Source organism: Aspergillus versicolor, assembly GCF_001890125.1.
Source record: "Aspergillus versicolor CBS 583.65 unplaced genomic scaffold ASPVEscaffold_1, whole genome shotgun sequence".
NCBI lineage: Eukaryota > Fungi > Ascomycota > Eurotiomycetes > Eurotiales > Aspergillaceae > Aspergillus > Aspergillus versicolor.
In genome coordinates this window covers 4171927-4185702 of record NW_024467524.1, presented here as the reverse complement: position 1 = coordinate 4185702, position 13776 = coordinate 4171927, and the positions used below count along the sequence as shown (strand labels likewise).

The 13776-nt window shown below is 53.6% G+C and overlaps 10 protein-coding genes across 10 annotated transcripts; 4 read left to right on the top strand and 6 right to left on the bottom strand.

Moving 5' to 3' along the window:
- Positions 1-261: 261 nt before the first annotated feature.
- ASPVEDRAFT_79108 (putative ethanolamine kinase) lies at positions 262-1766 on the top strand (the record flags this gene model as incomplete). The annotated part of the gene is made up of 5 exons (XM_040816651.1): positions 262-441; positions 497-608; positions 687-1147; positions 1214-1551; positions 1604-1766. 5 exons carry the CDS (start codon positions 262-264, stop codon positions 1764-1766), a joined length of 1254 nt encoding a protein of 417 aa, XP_040663148.1.
- Positions 1767-1938: 172 nt separating this feature from the next.
- ASPVEDRAFT_79107 (sugar phosphate isomerase/epimerase family protein) lies at positions 1939-3048 on the bottom strand (the record flags this gene model as incomplete). Its single annotated transcript, XM_040816650.1, has 1 exon — positions 1939-3048. The coding sequence occupies one exon, from the start codon at positions 3046-3048 to the stop codon at positions 1939-1941; it is 1110 nt and encodes a 369-aa protein (XP_040663147.1).
- A 422-nt stretch (positions 3049-3470) lies between these two features.
- ASPVEDRAFT_79106 (Gfo/Idh/MocA family protein) lies at positions 3471-4592 on the top strand (the record flags this gene model as incomplete). Its single annotated transcript, XM_040816649.1, has 1 exon — positions 3471-4592. The coding sequence occupies one exon, from the start codon at positions 3471-3473 to the stop codon at positions 4590-4592; it is 1122 nt and encodes a 373-aa protein (XP_040663146.1).
- An 88-nt stretch (positions 4593-4680) lies between these two features.
- On the bottom strand, positions 4681-6376 carry ASPVEDRAFT_79105 (sugar porter family MFS transporter; the record flags this gene model as incomplete). The annotated part of the gene is made up of 3 exons (XM_040816648.1): positions 4681-5034; positions 5085-5801; positions 5849-6376. The coding sequence occupies 3 exons, from the start codon at positions 6374-6376 to the stop codon at positions 4681-4683; spliced, it is 1599 nt and encodes a 532-aa protein (XP_040663145.1).
- Positions 6377-6733: 357 nt separating this feature from the next.
- On the top strand, positions 6734-7871 carry ASPVEDRAFT_36787 (shikimate dehydrogenase family protein). Its single transcript, XM_040811293.1, has one exon. The coding sequence runs from the start codon at positions 6794-6796 to the stop codon at positions 7787-7789; it is 996 nt and encodes a 331-aa protein (XP_040663144.1). The 5' UTR covers positions 6734-6793; the 3' UTR covers positions 7790-7871.
- Positions 7861-9053, bottom strand: ASPVEDRAFT_120511 (inositol monophosphatase family protein; the record flags this gene model as incomplete). Its single annotated transcript, XM_040805799.1, has 5 exons — positions 7861-7969; positions 8015-8143; positions 8190-8628; positions 8688-8828; positions 8885-9053. The coding sequence occupies 5 exons, from the start codon at positions 9051-9053 to the stop codon at positions 7861-7863; spliced, it is 987 nt and encodes a 328-aa protein (XP_040663143.1).
- A 435-nt stretch (positions 9054-9488) lies between these two features.
- Positions 9489-9950, top strand: ASPVEDRAFT_49395 (type II 3-dehydroquinate dehydratase; the record flags this gene model as incomplete). Its single annotated transcript, XM_040814157.1, has 1 exon — positions 9489-9950. The coding sequence occupies one exon, from the start codon at positions 9489-9491 to the stop codon at positions 9948-9950; it is 462 nt and encodes a 153-aa protein (XP_040663142.1).
- A 308-nt stretch (positions 9951-10258) lies between these two features.
- Positions 10259-12754, bottom strand: ASPVEDRAFT_121365 (putative C6 transcription factor QutA; the record flags this gene model as incomplete). The annotated part of the gene is made up of 1 exon (XM_040805877.1): positions 10259-12754. One exon carries the CDS (start codon positions 12752-12754, stop codon positions 10259-10261), a length of 2496 nt encoding a protein of 831 aa, XP_040663141.1.
- Positions 12755-12875: 121 nt separating this feature from the next.
- ASPVEDRAFT_289667 (uncharacterized protein) lies at positions 12876-13387 on the bottom strand. The gene has a single exon (XM_040810179.1). The coding sequence runs from the start codon at positions 13300-13302 to the stop codon at positions 12997-12999; it is 306 nt and encodes a 101-aa protein (XP_040663140.1). The 5' UTR covers positions 13303-13387; the 3' UTR covers positions 12876-12996.
- ASPVEDRAFT_289665 (uncharacterized protein) lies at positions 13388-13707 on the bottom strand. The gene has a single exon (XM_040810178.1). It carries the CDS (start codon positions 13613-13615, stop codon positions 13436-13438), a length of 180 nt encoding a protein of 59 aa, XP_040663139.1. The 5' UTR covers positions 13616-13707; the 3' UTR covers positions 13388-13435.
- Between the last annotated feature and the right edge of the window lie 69 nt (positions 13708-13776).

Sequence of the window (13776 nt, the reverse complement as noted above, 5' to 3'; positions counted from 1 at the left end):
CCTCATTTTATCTTGTCGAGCTCAATTGCCGGCCGATTTGAGCCTGTCGAGAAATTCTGGAAGCCTATTTGCCTCCGTACCTGGGCCGTACCACAGTTCGCCAACCTTGGGGAATTTAAAAGTGAGTGAAATCCGCCTCCTTCTGCCGCTTCTTTGACGGGTGCTGACTTTGGTTGGGAATTTAGCATTCCTTTCTTACAACTCATAATTCTCCTTTACACCTTTATACAATTCTGTCACCTTTCTTGCACACCATAGACAATGGGCTCGATCAACGGATCAGAGGTCTTTGCCCCGCCACCACGCTACATCTCCCAGTCATACAACCATGCGGACTCGCAAGCTTCTGCTCTGAGGCTCCTACTCACGTTGAACCCTCACTGGGAGGGCCCGGAGAACAAGATCGAGTTCGTACGGTTCACGGACGGGATCACCAATACTGTGTGTTCAAGCTCCCCGCGAAAACTGGTCAAGTTGGCAGACTAACTTTCAGCAGCTTTTCAAAGCCATAAACCGGAAATCTGGCTTGACAGAAGCAGAAATAGACAAAGAAGCAGTACTGATGAGAGCGTATGGTAATCATACAGAGATCCTTATAGACCGCGAAAGTATGCGATACGGGGACAACCCACTCCTTCCCCAAGCCCAATGCGACATATTTGCTAAGTAGAATGGTCCACCCACAGGAGAAACGAACTCGCACGCTCTTCTGGCTAGATTTGGCTTAGCTCCTCCCCTCCTGGCACGCTTTAAGAATGGTCTCCTCTACCGGTTCATCTCGGGGCGGCCGGCCACCCATGACGATCTGGTCACTGAGAGTGTCTGGCGCGGTGTTGCCCGCCGACTTGGCCAGTGGCATGCCGTTCTCCCGACCAGCGAAGCCAGTCCAGAGCCCACCCCGGAGAAAGGAGATTCTCTCTTAGACTCTGTAGAAGTGTCCGCGGATGGCCAGCCAGTGAAGACGAACGATCTGAATGTCATTCAGCCTCGACGGCCGGGACCGAACCTGTGGACCGTGCTCCAGAGATGGATTCTCGCCCTCCCTGCAAGCACTGAAGCGCAGTGTGAGAGACGGCGGGATCTACAGACGGAGCTCGAGCGCGTTGTTCGCGAGTTCGATACCGGCAATGGACTGGGGGAAGACGGGGTACGTTACCACTTACCCGTGGCAAGTCGTTTAGAATTTCTTTTTTTTTTTTTCTGACTCTAGTAGTTGGTATTTGCCCATTGCGACCTTCTATCTGGAAATGTTATCATCCTTCCATCGGAGGGGAGCTCAAACGATGGAGTGGAAACCGTCAATTTCATCGACTACGAATATGCCACACCATCACCGGCAGCGTTTGACATTGCCAACCATTTCGCCGAGTGGGGCGGTTTCAACTGCGACTACGGCATGATGCCGACGCGGTCAGTTCGACGACAGTTCCTGACGGAGTACGTACGCAGCTATGCACAGCACCAGGGCATTCCGGAATCGTCACAACAAGAAATCGTGGACCAGCTATGCGAGGAGGTAGACCGCTTCCGAGGGCTGCCTGGGCTGTACTGGTGAGTTGCACTGGATTAGATGAAAATTATACGACTGTACTAACGTCGGCAGGGGCATCTGGGCGTTGATCCAGGCGCAGATTTCACAGATCGATTTCGATTACGCCTCGTACGCAGAGACGCGACTTGGCGAGTACTACGCATGGCGAGCAGAGACAGAGGGCACAGGGAGCAAGGAGAAGACCCTGCGTGAACGACGATGGGCAGAGGCATAGGTGAACAATTTTCCTTTTGATTCTTTTTGATTCAACAGCAAAATACCACTTGTACAACGGATCTTCAACAGCGTGCATGCATTTAATTTCTTCCATGCCAATTTAGAGATAAGCTAGCTAGAGTCGCTTGATAAACAAATTAACCAAAAATATGTCTATATCCATATAATATCTACAGCCGATGCTGAAGCACCTCCTCATGCGCAGCCGTGATCTTCCCATTATAATCACGACTATCTCTCCCCGGCACCTCGACTCCCAACCCAAGAGCCCTAACAACCTTCCTCCAACTCTCCATGCCCCTCGCCGCATGCACCGCCGGCGTCGCCGGATCAACATCATTACAAGTCCTCGAAAACAACTCCAAACTCACCCACCCCTCAAACCCAATCTCAAAGAACGCCCGCGCAATCTCCAGCACAGGCAAATACCCACCCCTCTCCTCCTCACAGGGAAACAGCCGCGCATTACGCGACCAGTTCATCCGCGCCGGCTGCCCAGGCACATAGAACAGATGACTCTCATCCAGCGGCGCACTCAACCTCTCCCCATCCACAAGCTGGACGTAGAAGATTTTCTTAATATCCAACTCACCGCTGGATACCTTCTCGTGGAGAGTACGTATCGTCTGCGCAACAGCAGCGTCAGCATCCACTGTTTTGCCCGAGACAGACTCCGGGTCCGCATAGATACGGCCCGCGATGTTAAACGAGTCCAGACACAGCCCGAAATTGGGACGGTTGACCCGCTGCACAACCTCCCAGGATGCCTCCCAGGTGTTGATGTGGGTGGACCAGCAGAGGGCTTCGTAGACGAAGCGGAAGCCCTGGGCGGCGCCGATGTCGGCTATTGTCTGGAGGTCTGCGACGATGGTGTGGAGATCTCCTGTTGTGCGAGGGCTGCCGGTGTCTGGGTCGTTCTGGAGGAAGTTTGCGGGGACCTGGATGAGGTCTGTGTTGAGGGCTTTGGCGAGGGAGAACCAGAGGGGCAGTTTTTGGGTGAGTAGGGTTGTTGTTTGGGTGCGGTCGAGGAGGCCCTCGTAGAAGCCGAAGGGTTGTAGGCAGATGATGGTGAGGTTGAGGGAGTGGGCGAGGGCTGAGGTGTGTTTTGCGGCGGCGAGGAGGGAGTTGTTGAATTTGGTGGCGGCGAGGTGGGTGAGGTCGTCGATGAAGAGCTCGATGCCTTGGAAGCCGTGCTGGGCGGCGGTGCGCAGTTTGTCGTCGAGTAAGTGCAGGCCGGGACGGCTGAGGGACATGGTTGGGATGCCGATTTTGAGGGCCATTTTGATGATTTATTCTATTTCTTGATGGTTGGGATGAGGTCTAATGATGATGGGAGGACGTGGTTATATGGATGTCCCTGGTGTTTGCGGTGGTGCTGAGTTCCTGCAGCTGATCGACTGGGCGAAGGAAAGAGACCGGCCTAGAACGTCAGAATAATCAACGTGCAAAAAGCGAGCATAATTACAGGTAACAGCATCAGGATATTATATAAAGCAGATGGGAGTAAATACTGCGAGTATAGCGGGTAAACGCTCTGAGGTCTGGCGGGAGAGCGTTTTGCCCCATCCATCTCCATAGACTGTGGATGGTCTGATGAGCCACATCAGATCTCGCTTGTCAACTCCACGAAATAAAGCAGGGTCCATTCCCCGCATCAGTCTAATCCAACCGTTGAACCAACCGTTAACCCCAGTTAAAATCAATGCCTGAACAACTCTCCATCGTCATCATCGGCGCCGGCCTCATTGGGCCCCGCCACGCCCAGTCCGTCCAGGCACACCCAGAGACAAACCTCGTCGCCTTCATCGACCCATCCCCCTCTGCCCAGCCCATTGCATCCTCCTTCAATGTCCCCTGCCACCCTTCCCTGGACGCCCTCCTATCAAACACTTCCTCGCCTCCCGACGCCGCCATAATCTGCACCCCAAACCACACCCACGTCCCCCTCGCCCTCCAACTCCTAAAGCAGAAAATCCACATCCTGCTCGAAAAACCCGTCTCAGACTCCCTAGCCACCGCAAAGTCCCTCCTCTCCACATCCTCCCAACACCCCGACGTCAAAATCCTCGTCGGCCACCACCGCCGCTTCAACCCTTACATCCAGAGCACAAAGGCCCTGCTCGCCGCAAACTCCCTCGGCAGTATCATCGCCGTAAACGGCCTCTGGACACTCCTCAAACCAGACTCTTACTTTGCGCCGCCGCTAGGCTCCTGGCGCGCTGATAGGGAGAAGGGCGGGGTGCTTGGTATAAACCTCATCCACGATATCGATGTGCTGCAGTTCCTATTTGGGCCGGTGAGGCGTGTTTTTGCCGAAGGAACGAAGCCTCAGCGTGAGCAGACCAATCCAGAGCATACCGCTGAGGAAGGGTGTGCGGTGACGCTGCGCTTTGCGAGTGGTGTTGTTGGGACGTTCCTTGTTAGTGATGTTGTGCCCTCGCCGTTGAATTTTGAGACGGGTACGCGTGAGAACCCGACTATTCCGGGGGTTGAGAGGGAGGAGAGTGCGAGTGATTGTTATAGGATCTTTGGGAGGGGTGGGAGTTTGAGTGTGCCGGATATGACGAGGTGGAGTTATGATGGTGTTGATGGTAATAGCTCTGCGGAGAAAGGGTGGAATTCTGGGCTTAGTGTTGAGAGGATGCCGGTTGATGGGGTTGATGTGAAGCCGTTTGATAGGCAGTTGGAACACTTTGTGAGGGTTTTGAGGGGGGAGGAGGAGGTGAGTTGTTCGGTTGAGGACGGTGTTAGGGCGTTGAGGGTTGTTGGGGGTGTGAGAGAAGCGATGGAGAGTGGGAAGCCAGTAGATATTGCAGATAAATAAATATGTGTGTTATAGTTGATGTATCTCATTCAAATTTATAGACAAGTCAAATAATATATTTGATATACTACTCTGTATACTACTGATACTAAGCCTCCTCAACATGCACCCCTGCCTTCCCCTTCGCCCCCTGCTCAACCTCAGCTCTAAACTGCTCCTCGTTGTCCCGCATCTCGCTCAGCAACTGGCTATGTGCGTGCCAGACAGGCCTCTTGTCAAAGAGCGTCTCCATGCTCTCCAGTGGAATCCCCTTCGTCTCAGGGATAAGGAAGAACACAAACACAATCGACAGGATCATGAGCGACGCGAAGAAAAAGTACACGCCGTACCCCATCGACGTGAACATCTGCGGCGTGAAGCGCGAGATGAGGAAGTTCCACAGCCAGTTGGAGGCGGCCGCGCACGCTTGTGCAAGCGAACGGACGGTGGGGTCAAACATTTCCTGTTGACGTTAGTATATTGATACTAAGGTTTATGAGATAGAAAGCTTACCGAGTTGACGACCCACGGGGTGCCGTTCCACGAGGGCGTGTAGAAGGCTGTCCAGAGGTAGAAGAAGAATATGGCCGCAATGCCGCCGCTGTCGAGTTCAGTGCCCTCGGGGTTATTCTCAGGCTTTGCGATCTTGATATACCCTCCTACGATCCACAGACAGATTGAGCCGCCGGCGGCACCGACGAGGAGGAGGTTACGACGGCCCATGTGGTCGATGAGGTAGAGCAGCCAGACAAACGTGATGACGGCCTTGACGACACCGAAGATACCGGTCGTGAGAAGGCTGGTGTTTCCGCCGCTGACGCCGATACTCGCAAAGACAGTCGGGCTGTAGTAGTTGATGGCGTTGATGCCAGAGCCGTTCTGCCACAGGAACAGCATCGAGCCAAGGAAGAGACGGTAGAGGATACGCTTGTTGGTCCAGGCGGCCTTGAAGGGCTTCCAGAAGCCAAGGCCGATCTTGAGCCGCTGCTCCTCGAGCGACTGCTCGATCATGCTGACTTCCTCCATCATGTAGATATGGTCGGCGGGGAGGTTGCGGATCCAGGCGAGGGTTTCGACGCCCTTGTCCCGGTGGCCGCGCAGGAAGAGCCATCGAGGCGATTCCTTGATGAAGAGGGCGCCGATGATGAGCAGACCAGCAGGGATGAGCTGCACTGCAAAGGGGATGATCCATTGCTTGTGGCTTGGGGCGAGGGTCTCGTCGACACCGTACTGTTTCTGTCAGAATTGAATAAGATATTTAAATAAAGTGAACATACGTTAATCCAGAAGCCAACAACGCCACCAAGCTGCCATCCCAACTCGTAGACACCAACAAGACGACCACGAATCGCAGGGGGCGCCATCTCAGAGATATAGATCGGGCAGAGGTTGGAGCCAGCACCAACACCAATACCCGCCAGAACTCGTCCACCGTAGATGAGACCGAGTCCGCGGTCGCCATTGGCGCCCAGCATGAGACCAGCACCGAGGAAGAAGATCAGAGCAGCGGCCATCAGACCCCATCGGCGGCCGAAGAAGTGGCCGGTTGGGTATGCGAAGAGAGCGCCGAAAAAGGCACCGGCCTGGTACAGCGAGACAATATTGGCGCTGATCAGGTCGGAATCCAGGCTCTCCCAGTTGAACTCATCCTTGAAGGACTGCAGACTAAGAGTCGTGCCGATGAACGCGCTGTCATACCCGATCATGCATGATGTGAAGGAGGCGACGGCGGCGAGCAGGTAGACGCGCCAGTTATAGACTTCCTTGGGGGTTGGCCGGTCCTCGACCAGCGAGAGAATAGACATTTCGAAGAAGAAATTATATATACAGAGTCACAAGGTGGGAGGGGAGTGCAGTGGAGGGAAGGGAAAAAGAGGGCAGGGTATATATACGGAAAGGAGGACGAGAACGGGGTAAAAGGAAACACTGAACCAAGAGGCCACGCAGGGATTTCGTCCGCGCGCAAACTCTGTGGGGAAAGCATTTAGCAATCTGGAACTAAATTAAACGAAAGGAAAACCCCGTTCTCCCCACGGGGTCTCGATTAAGCGACCTGACGGTGGCAGCAGGTTCTTTTCCCGCGTGGCGACCCGCAGGCGAAAGCGTTCACCCGCTCCACATCGCCCGGCTAAACGCTTCCCTCTACCAGACAAATCAATTATAATCTCTCGTCTTCCCTGGATAGCCGCTCTCCAGCCCAGTCAACACCTTCACTTCTCACAATGGAACCCATCACCTCCCCCGCCGACCGCGATGGCGTCGCCTATCTCTATGGCCACCCGCTGCGCAACTCCCTCTCCCCTCCCCTCCACCAGACAGTCTACAACGCCCTCGGCCTCAACTGGACCCAGATCCCGCTCTCAACCGCAGATGCACCCTCAGGAACATTCACAAAGTCCCCGGAAATTCCCACCTTCCTATCCTCCATCCGCACAAACCCCAAGTTCGTCGGCTCCTCCGTCACCATGCCCTGGAAGGTTGCCATCATGTCGCATCTCGACGACCTCACCGAGGACGCAAAGCAGGCCGGCGCCTGCAACACGATATTCCTGCGCAAGGGCCCCAACAACAAAACAGAGTACGTCGGCACAAACACAGACTGCATTGGCATCCGCGAGGCCCTGCTCCAGGGATCCCCGTCAGGCCCGGATCACTTCCGGGGTAAACCCGCGCTGATTGTAGGCGGGGGCGGCACTGCGCGCACGGCAGTGTATGTGCTTCGTCGCTGGCTCGGCGTTAGCAAGATCTACATCGTGAACCGGGATGCAGCGGAGGTCGCTGCCATTCTTGTCGAGGATAAGCAGCGGAATCCCTCGCCGTCTGCGCCGCTGGTCCCTATTTCGACCCCGGAGACTGCGGCGACGGTCGAGGCGCCTGTTGCGATTGTTTCGGGGATCCCGAACTACCCGCCGGCGACGGTGGAGGAGAAGAGGGCTAGGGAGACGCTGCGGGTGCTTTTGAATGGACAGACGCATGAGAAGGACCAGGGGGTTATCTTGGAGATGTGTTACCACCCTCTGCCGTGGACGGATATTGCGCAGATGGCGAGTGATGCCAAGTGGAAGGTTGTGCTTGGGTCGGAGGCCCTGATCTGGCAGGGTCTGGAGCAGGCCAAGTTATGGACAGGGAGGGATGTTGTTGCTGAGCCTGGGCTTGTTGACAAGGTGAAGCAGTTTGTCGCGAGGACGGTGGCGGAGCGGTCCAAGTCGAATTTGTAAACATTATCATTCATCAAGGAAAGGGACTAGCATGTCATATAGAGTAAAATGCATTGTATATAGATCTATGTTTATGACTGCGGCCTAGAATAATCTAGCTGGCGCACCCGTCGCCAGACTTCTCGCACTGTTCGTTCCTGCGTCTCTCGTCCTGTCTCTACTGCCGATGGGCCGGCGGGTCTATATCGTCAGTATCATCTCTACCAAAAGACATCTGGAACCTACCGAATAGCCAAATACAACCGACTCCCCAGCATGACCGGCTCAATCGGCCCATCTATATCCTCGGGCGGATTCGCCGTCGTAACCAAGCCCCCAGCTTCAAGCAGAATTGCAATACCAGCAGCCACGTCCCTATAATTGTTAATCTTCTGAAATAATCAAAATAGAAAGGACTAACCACTCCCAACAGCCCCCCTCCCACCAAATATCCACACTCCCCATAGCCGTATACGCCAGATCCATCGTCGCACTCCCCAAACTCCTCACTCCATGCACCATCCCCCCCTTCCCACCCCTCGACCCGCGCTCACTCGCCAGATTGACAAAACTCTCAATCTTCCTCGCCAGATTCCCATCGGGGATATCGCGCCGGTCCTTCCCCCACTCACACGCAAAGATACACTTCGACGGCGCCGTCGCAGGGAGCGGCGGGATAGACGGGTTGCGGATTATCGGCAGCTGGCGCTTCTCGTTTAGCCATGCGCCTCGGTTTAGGCACGATGAGAAGAGTTGGTCCAGGAGGGGTGCATAGATGACGCCGATTACTGGGTGGTGGTTTACGATGAAGCCGATTGAGACGCAGAACATGGGGAAGGCGTGTGTGAAGTTTACGGTTCCTGGTTTGTTAGCACACATCTAGTAGATGTAGATAGACTGGAATGGAATGGATGGATACCATCTAACGGATCGACACACCACGTCGGCTTCTCATCAACAAGGTATTCGCGCGACTGGCCTTTTGCGTATGTTTCTTCGCCGAGAAATCGGTGGTCCGGGTATTTAGTCTGAATGGCGGTTTTGATTAAGGATTCGGCGTCTGTAAAAATTAATTTAGTTTATATCCTCTTTTTCGGGTGTTATTAAGTGATATACCCTCGTCTGCCTGTGTCACCAAGTCTACTGCATTCTCTTTCTCTTCATACGCCTGCTCGGTGTTGCGCTGGTCGATGCGTTCTAGCAGGAGCTGGCCTGCTTTGCGGGCGATGTCGATCGCGAATGCGTAGATCTCGTCGAGCTGGTCCTGGGGAATGGGACAGTCCATGATGGTGATTTACTTAGGAAGGTTGGAAAAAAGAGAGAGGGAGAGGAGAGTAGAGGGGAAGAGAGCTGGAGAAATCAGAGGATGACTGACTTGTTGGAGTGGGGGTCCCGCTGGTAACCGAGTCTATCTACAACTACACGATCTACGAAGCAGCGATTCCTCATTCAGCAGGAATTAATTAATGACTAACAAGATAGGCTACTTCTAGAACGTGTCAGCGACTCAGCGTATATTAGAGCTGATCATCTCCAGACCCTACCTGGCCCCGTGAAAAGAGGCTTCTCTCAAGCCGGCGCGGCAGAGCCTTCTCCCGCGGCTTTTCCTTATCCGATCACTTGGATCCCCGCAATATGCAACAGATTATTATAATAACGGAAAGCTTCCTGTCAAGTCTCGTGGGATATCGTTACTCTCATTTGAATATCTTACACTAAAATGGCCAAGTCAATCCTACTCATCAACGGCCCCAACCTCAACCTCCTGGGCACCCGCGAACCGCACCTCTACGGTTCAACCACCCTCGCCGACGTCGAGGAATCATCCAAAGCCCACGCTACTTCTCTGGGTGCTACTCTCCAAACATTCCAGTCAAACCACGAAGGCGCTATCGTGGACCGCGTCCAAGCTGCCCGCGGAAACACCGACGCGATCATCATCAACCCCGGCGCATACACACACACCTCTGTCGCTATTCGCGATGCTCTCTTAGGGGTAGAAATCCCCTTCATCGAACTTCACGTGAGTAACGTCCATGCGCGTGAGCCCTGGAGGCATCACAGTTACTTCAGCGACAAGGCCTCAGGAATCATCGTCGGGTTGGGTGCGTATGGATACAAGGTTGCGGTTGAGCATGTTGCTTTGAATTTCAAGCCCTTAGAAAGGAAGGCAGCCCTGTAAATAATACAAGGAATTCCGTTCACGAGAAGTGCTGCGTATAAAACGTAGGATCCCCATTCATGTCAATGGGTCATCTGGGATTTAGTGACTCGCTCGTTATTTGTGGCTCACGCCGGAGGGTGTCTGTCTCCGGCGATGTCAACGTTTGTTGTGACGGGGCGAGAAGGAAGGGGTCTCTTTGGCTTGTGTACGGGTATAGCTCTGGAATACCCGCCTCCGGAACGAACCCCAAGTTTTGCATGAATTCTGGTTGATTATCCATCCTGTCACATATTAGTTATGAATGTACTCTAAATTGGGAGCAAGTCTCACCTGTCTGTGCCATCCAGTGAAGCCAACTCGTCAAACAAGGCATCGAGATCAGGAGCAACCCTTGGCCGGCGTAGAGGCCCTGCGCCCTCTATATCGACCAGCGAATTGAAATTCAAGCCAGGGTCATTATATGTTTGCTGATACTGAGGCGCCGCGGGAGGAAATGGTGTCGTTAGATCGGATAACATCGTCGCTCCATTGGGTCTCCCAGAGACTGAAGACCGATGTTGTTGCGGAATGTGGGGAGGGGTTGGATTTGGAGCGTCGAGTCCAGGAGGTATACTCAAAGACGAGGTCGGTGTCGGTAGAGACAACACCGCGTTTTCATCGGCAGCCGATGCTCGCATCCAAGTTGGCGAGAGGAATGATTCAGGAGTTGAAAGGTTCACAGTACGAGATTCACCAATCAAGTTGGTTACACGTGCGTTGTTGCCGGGGGTGTTCTGGGCTGCGGGGCTTGAATAAGAGTTGCCCTGCCGCGTCGCTGAGTCGGATCTTGCTTGAGAAAGACGGCTGTCATGGACCCATACCGTTGCGAGATGGGCAGAGAATGACTGTAATTTATGTTTGACCCCTGGGTCAGCCTCAAAGACCCAAGGCACACTTTTCCTCATGCCTGCATGTGGAAGGCCTAAAGTCAAGGCCATTCCAAACGTTGGGCACGTTGCGGAAATGCTATATGTCTCCATGTAGGCCTGGAGTAATGATATAAGCCGCTTAGAACCATCTGAAGCACGTGTCACCCCGTTTCTATCGTTTTTCTGTACTGCTAGCTGCACACTTATGGTGGCTGCGACGGCCTCGTACATCATTTCAAGCCCGAATATGTGTGGTGATGCTGGCTTGCTGAGGTTTGTTTGCAAGTCAATCCGATAGCTTCTCGGAAGCGCCGAGACCCAATGCTGTAATTGCCGTTCAAGCGCCTCTGTATATGATAGCGAGTTTGCCGATGTTTGCCCCGAGCAGCACAGGTCGTTCAAAATAGACATCAAGGATAGCAGCCGGTTGAACGTGCTCAGTGCGTGGAGAGGCCCGCGGTGAAACGAGCTCCGCGATGATTCTACCGGCCGAAGACCGGTCTGGTCCTCCCAGGGCTGCCATTCTTCGAGGCCATCTTCATTAATCAAACCAATCTTTGTCAAGTCACTCTTGCGCAGCGAAGGCACCTGGCCTGTTTGGGCAGCAATTAGCGTCTCTAGTAGAAAACACCCTAGAAAGACATGCTTGGACCGTCCCGCGGCCTTGTTATCTTCAATGGCTGTGCTAGGAGGATTATCCAAGCCTAGGATTTGAGCAGTTCTAACGGCTTGGCCCACAAGAACCCAAGCTGCCGCCCAGTCCTGCTGGCCGAGTTTGATCAATGACAATATCAGGAGTGCCTGAACATGACCAATTTCAAAAGCCCCATTTTCCGTTGGTATGAGACTTCTAGCTTTCGAATATAGCTGACTAGGGTCCAGCCTGTCCTCAGGAAAGTCTGGAATCTGACGTGTGGCAGATATTGATGCTTGCTGTATGGACGCAAGTGCTAGAACTGCCCACAACGCCGCATGATCTCCGTGGGCTGATGTCGGAGAGTTGTTCTGATCGTCAGCATGGCGGAAAGCTGTTCGGAGTATGTCATGCTTTTCCAGTATTGGAAACCAACATTGGGTATACGAGAAGTATATATCGAGTAGCGGCCAGGGGTTAGAAGGAAGCTGTTGGTAGTGTTCTTGGATCGAGTACGGAGAGATACCGGGCCGATTGTGAATGGACGCGCCATTAGTGGCGAGGCCGTCGAATTGGTCGCTTGGTGTCGTCTGGGTACCAGAGTCTCTGGAGACACGAGTTGTACTTGGCCTGATCGTAGATGAGCTCAAGGGCGCTCTCACTGGAGACGGCCCAACGTCCGCAAGAGAATCCGGAAGATTCCACTCGAGTGTCTCCGTCGAAATCACACTGCTTCCTTCGGCATCTGCCGGGGACTCTATCTCTCCCCTCGCAGCCCTTTCTTGATCTTCATCCGGCTGCTCAAGAAACGTCAAGAGGCGCTCGATTTCCTTCAAGACAATGCTGTTTTTGAACGAGGAGAGCAAGGTGTCAGAGCCTTCTGCCTCCTTTCCCATGGTAGCCAAATGACTGGGAATATTGGCCGCCCTCAACAGAGTCCGAACGACCTCCTCGCTACCTTGTATTTTTGTGAACACAAGCCCCCATAGCAGCTCTAGCGTGCGAATGTACCCGGTCGGGAGACCACGTTTCTTTGGATTGGCTCTGTAGGTGCAGGGTCGCGAGAGAGAAGCGCAAGTCGAACAGATCGGTTGGGCCCCGTCGCACTTGTCCTTTTTAGACCTGCAGCTGTCGCAGGCTCGAGAGACGCGCTGTCGTTTAGAATTCGAGGTAGCATCGTCGGACGCAGGGACCTGCCTGTTCTCATCGTCGACCGCATCGGTTAATCGCCGTTTTGATTTGGCGCTACCTCCGGTAGTTTGGCGGGTATCGCTACTCATAGTCGATACAACTGTATGTTTGACGACTTTGAACGCATGCTTATCGTCGGTGCGCAAGGGCGAGATGAATTCTTTGCCGGCGGCTGTTTAATTGCTTTCCCCGGGCGTTGGATGTACCCTATCCCCCACCCACTGCGACGAAGAGGGACGGATGTGGCGGACGGCACGTCAAAAATTTGCGAATAGGCACTAGAACCTTTCAATTCCCGAACCGAAAGGGCCTGAACACAGAAAAGGCCACCCTAGTGTTGTTGTGACAGAGAAGATCGTGGGTGCTGTGTGTGGGAACAGCGAAAGGGAAAGCGGAGAAAGAGAAGTTGGGGAAGGACAGCGATATCGCTTATCCGCTGGCTGCTCCCATGACAGCGAGAGACCCGTAGCACAAAAGTTTTCATAAGGTAGACTAGTTTGACTTGGACGCCTTTTTCCCACCGGTCGCCCAGTCCAGGAAACGTGGAACTGGCGAAGTGCCAGCAAGGGAAAATGCCGGAGATTCCCCGCGGGGAGAGACGAAACATTTTCTGCCAATGAAAGAGCGTGTATATCATCGCAGTTGGTCCGATCCCCTCTTGGATGAGTGGAAAAGTGGAGGATGGCTTTGCCGGCAGTCGAAGTCGGCAACTTGCTTGGGACAGCCGAGCTCTTCCCCGAGTGCGAGAGCAAGGCAGGAAGGCATCAACTCTATACTCCTGGTCTAACATATGGTTCCAGCTCCGACATATTGGAGCCCGTGATTAATCCTAATAGCAGATTGAGTAAATATATGGAGTAAACTGATTTTTTCTTGGCTCTTTTTCTTTGTATCTTATTAGCAATCCGCATATGCATATCTCGATACCCTACTTGTCGGTGTAGCTTCATGTTTTAGCTGGACCATACAACGATATAGATCTGGTGGCTAGCCTTTTAGATCTTCAGTCTCCCCACGGGGATGTATCTGCAAGCCACTTCTGGTATTCTGCAATATCATCGATGCACAGAAACTGATGGGCTGATCAGATGTAGGCGGGTGAGCGCTTAGC

What these genes read in the sequence shown, in the direction of transcription:
- ASPVEDRAFT_289665 (XM_040810178.1), bottom strand. Translation starts at nt 13,615, where the DNA reads ATGAAGCTACACCGACAAGTAGGGTATCGAGATATGCATATGCGGATT.
- ASPVEDRAFT_289667 (XM_040810179.1), bottom strand. Translation starts at nt 13,302, where the DNA reads ATGATATACACGCTCTTTCATTGGCAGAAAATGTTTCGTCTCTCCCCG.
- ASPVEDRAFT_36787 (XM_040811293.1), top strand. Translation starts at nt 6,794, where the DNA reads ATGGAACCCATCACCTCCCCCGCCGACCGCGATGGCGTCGCCTATCTC.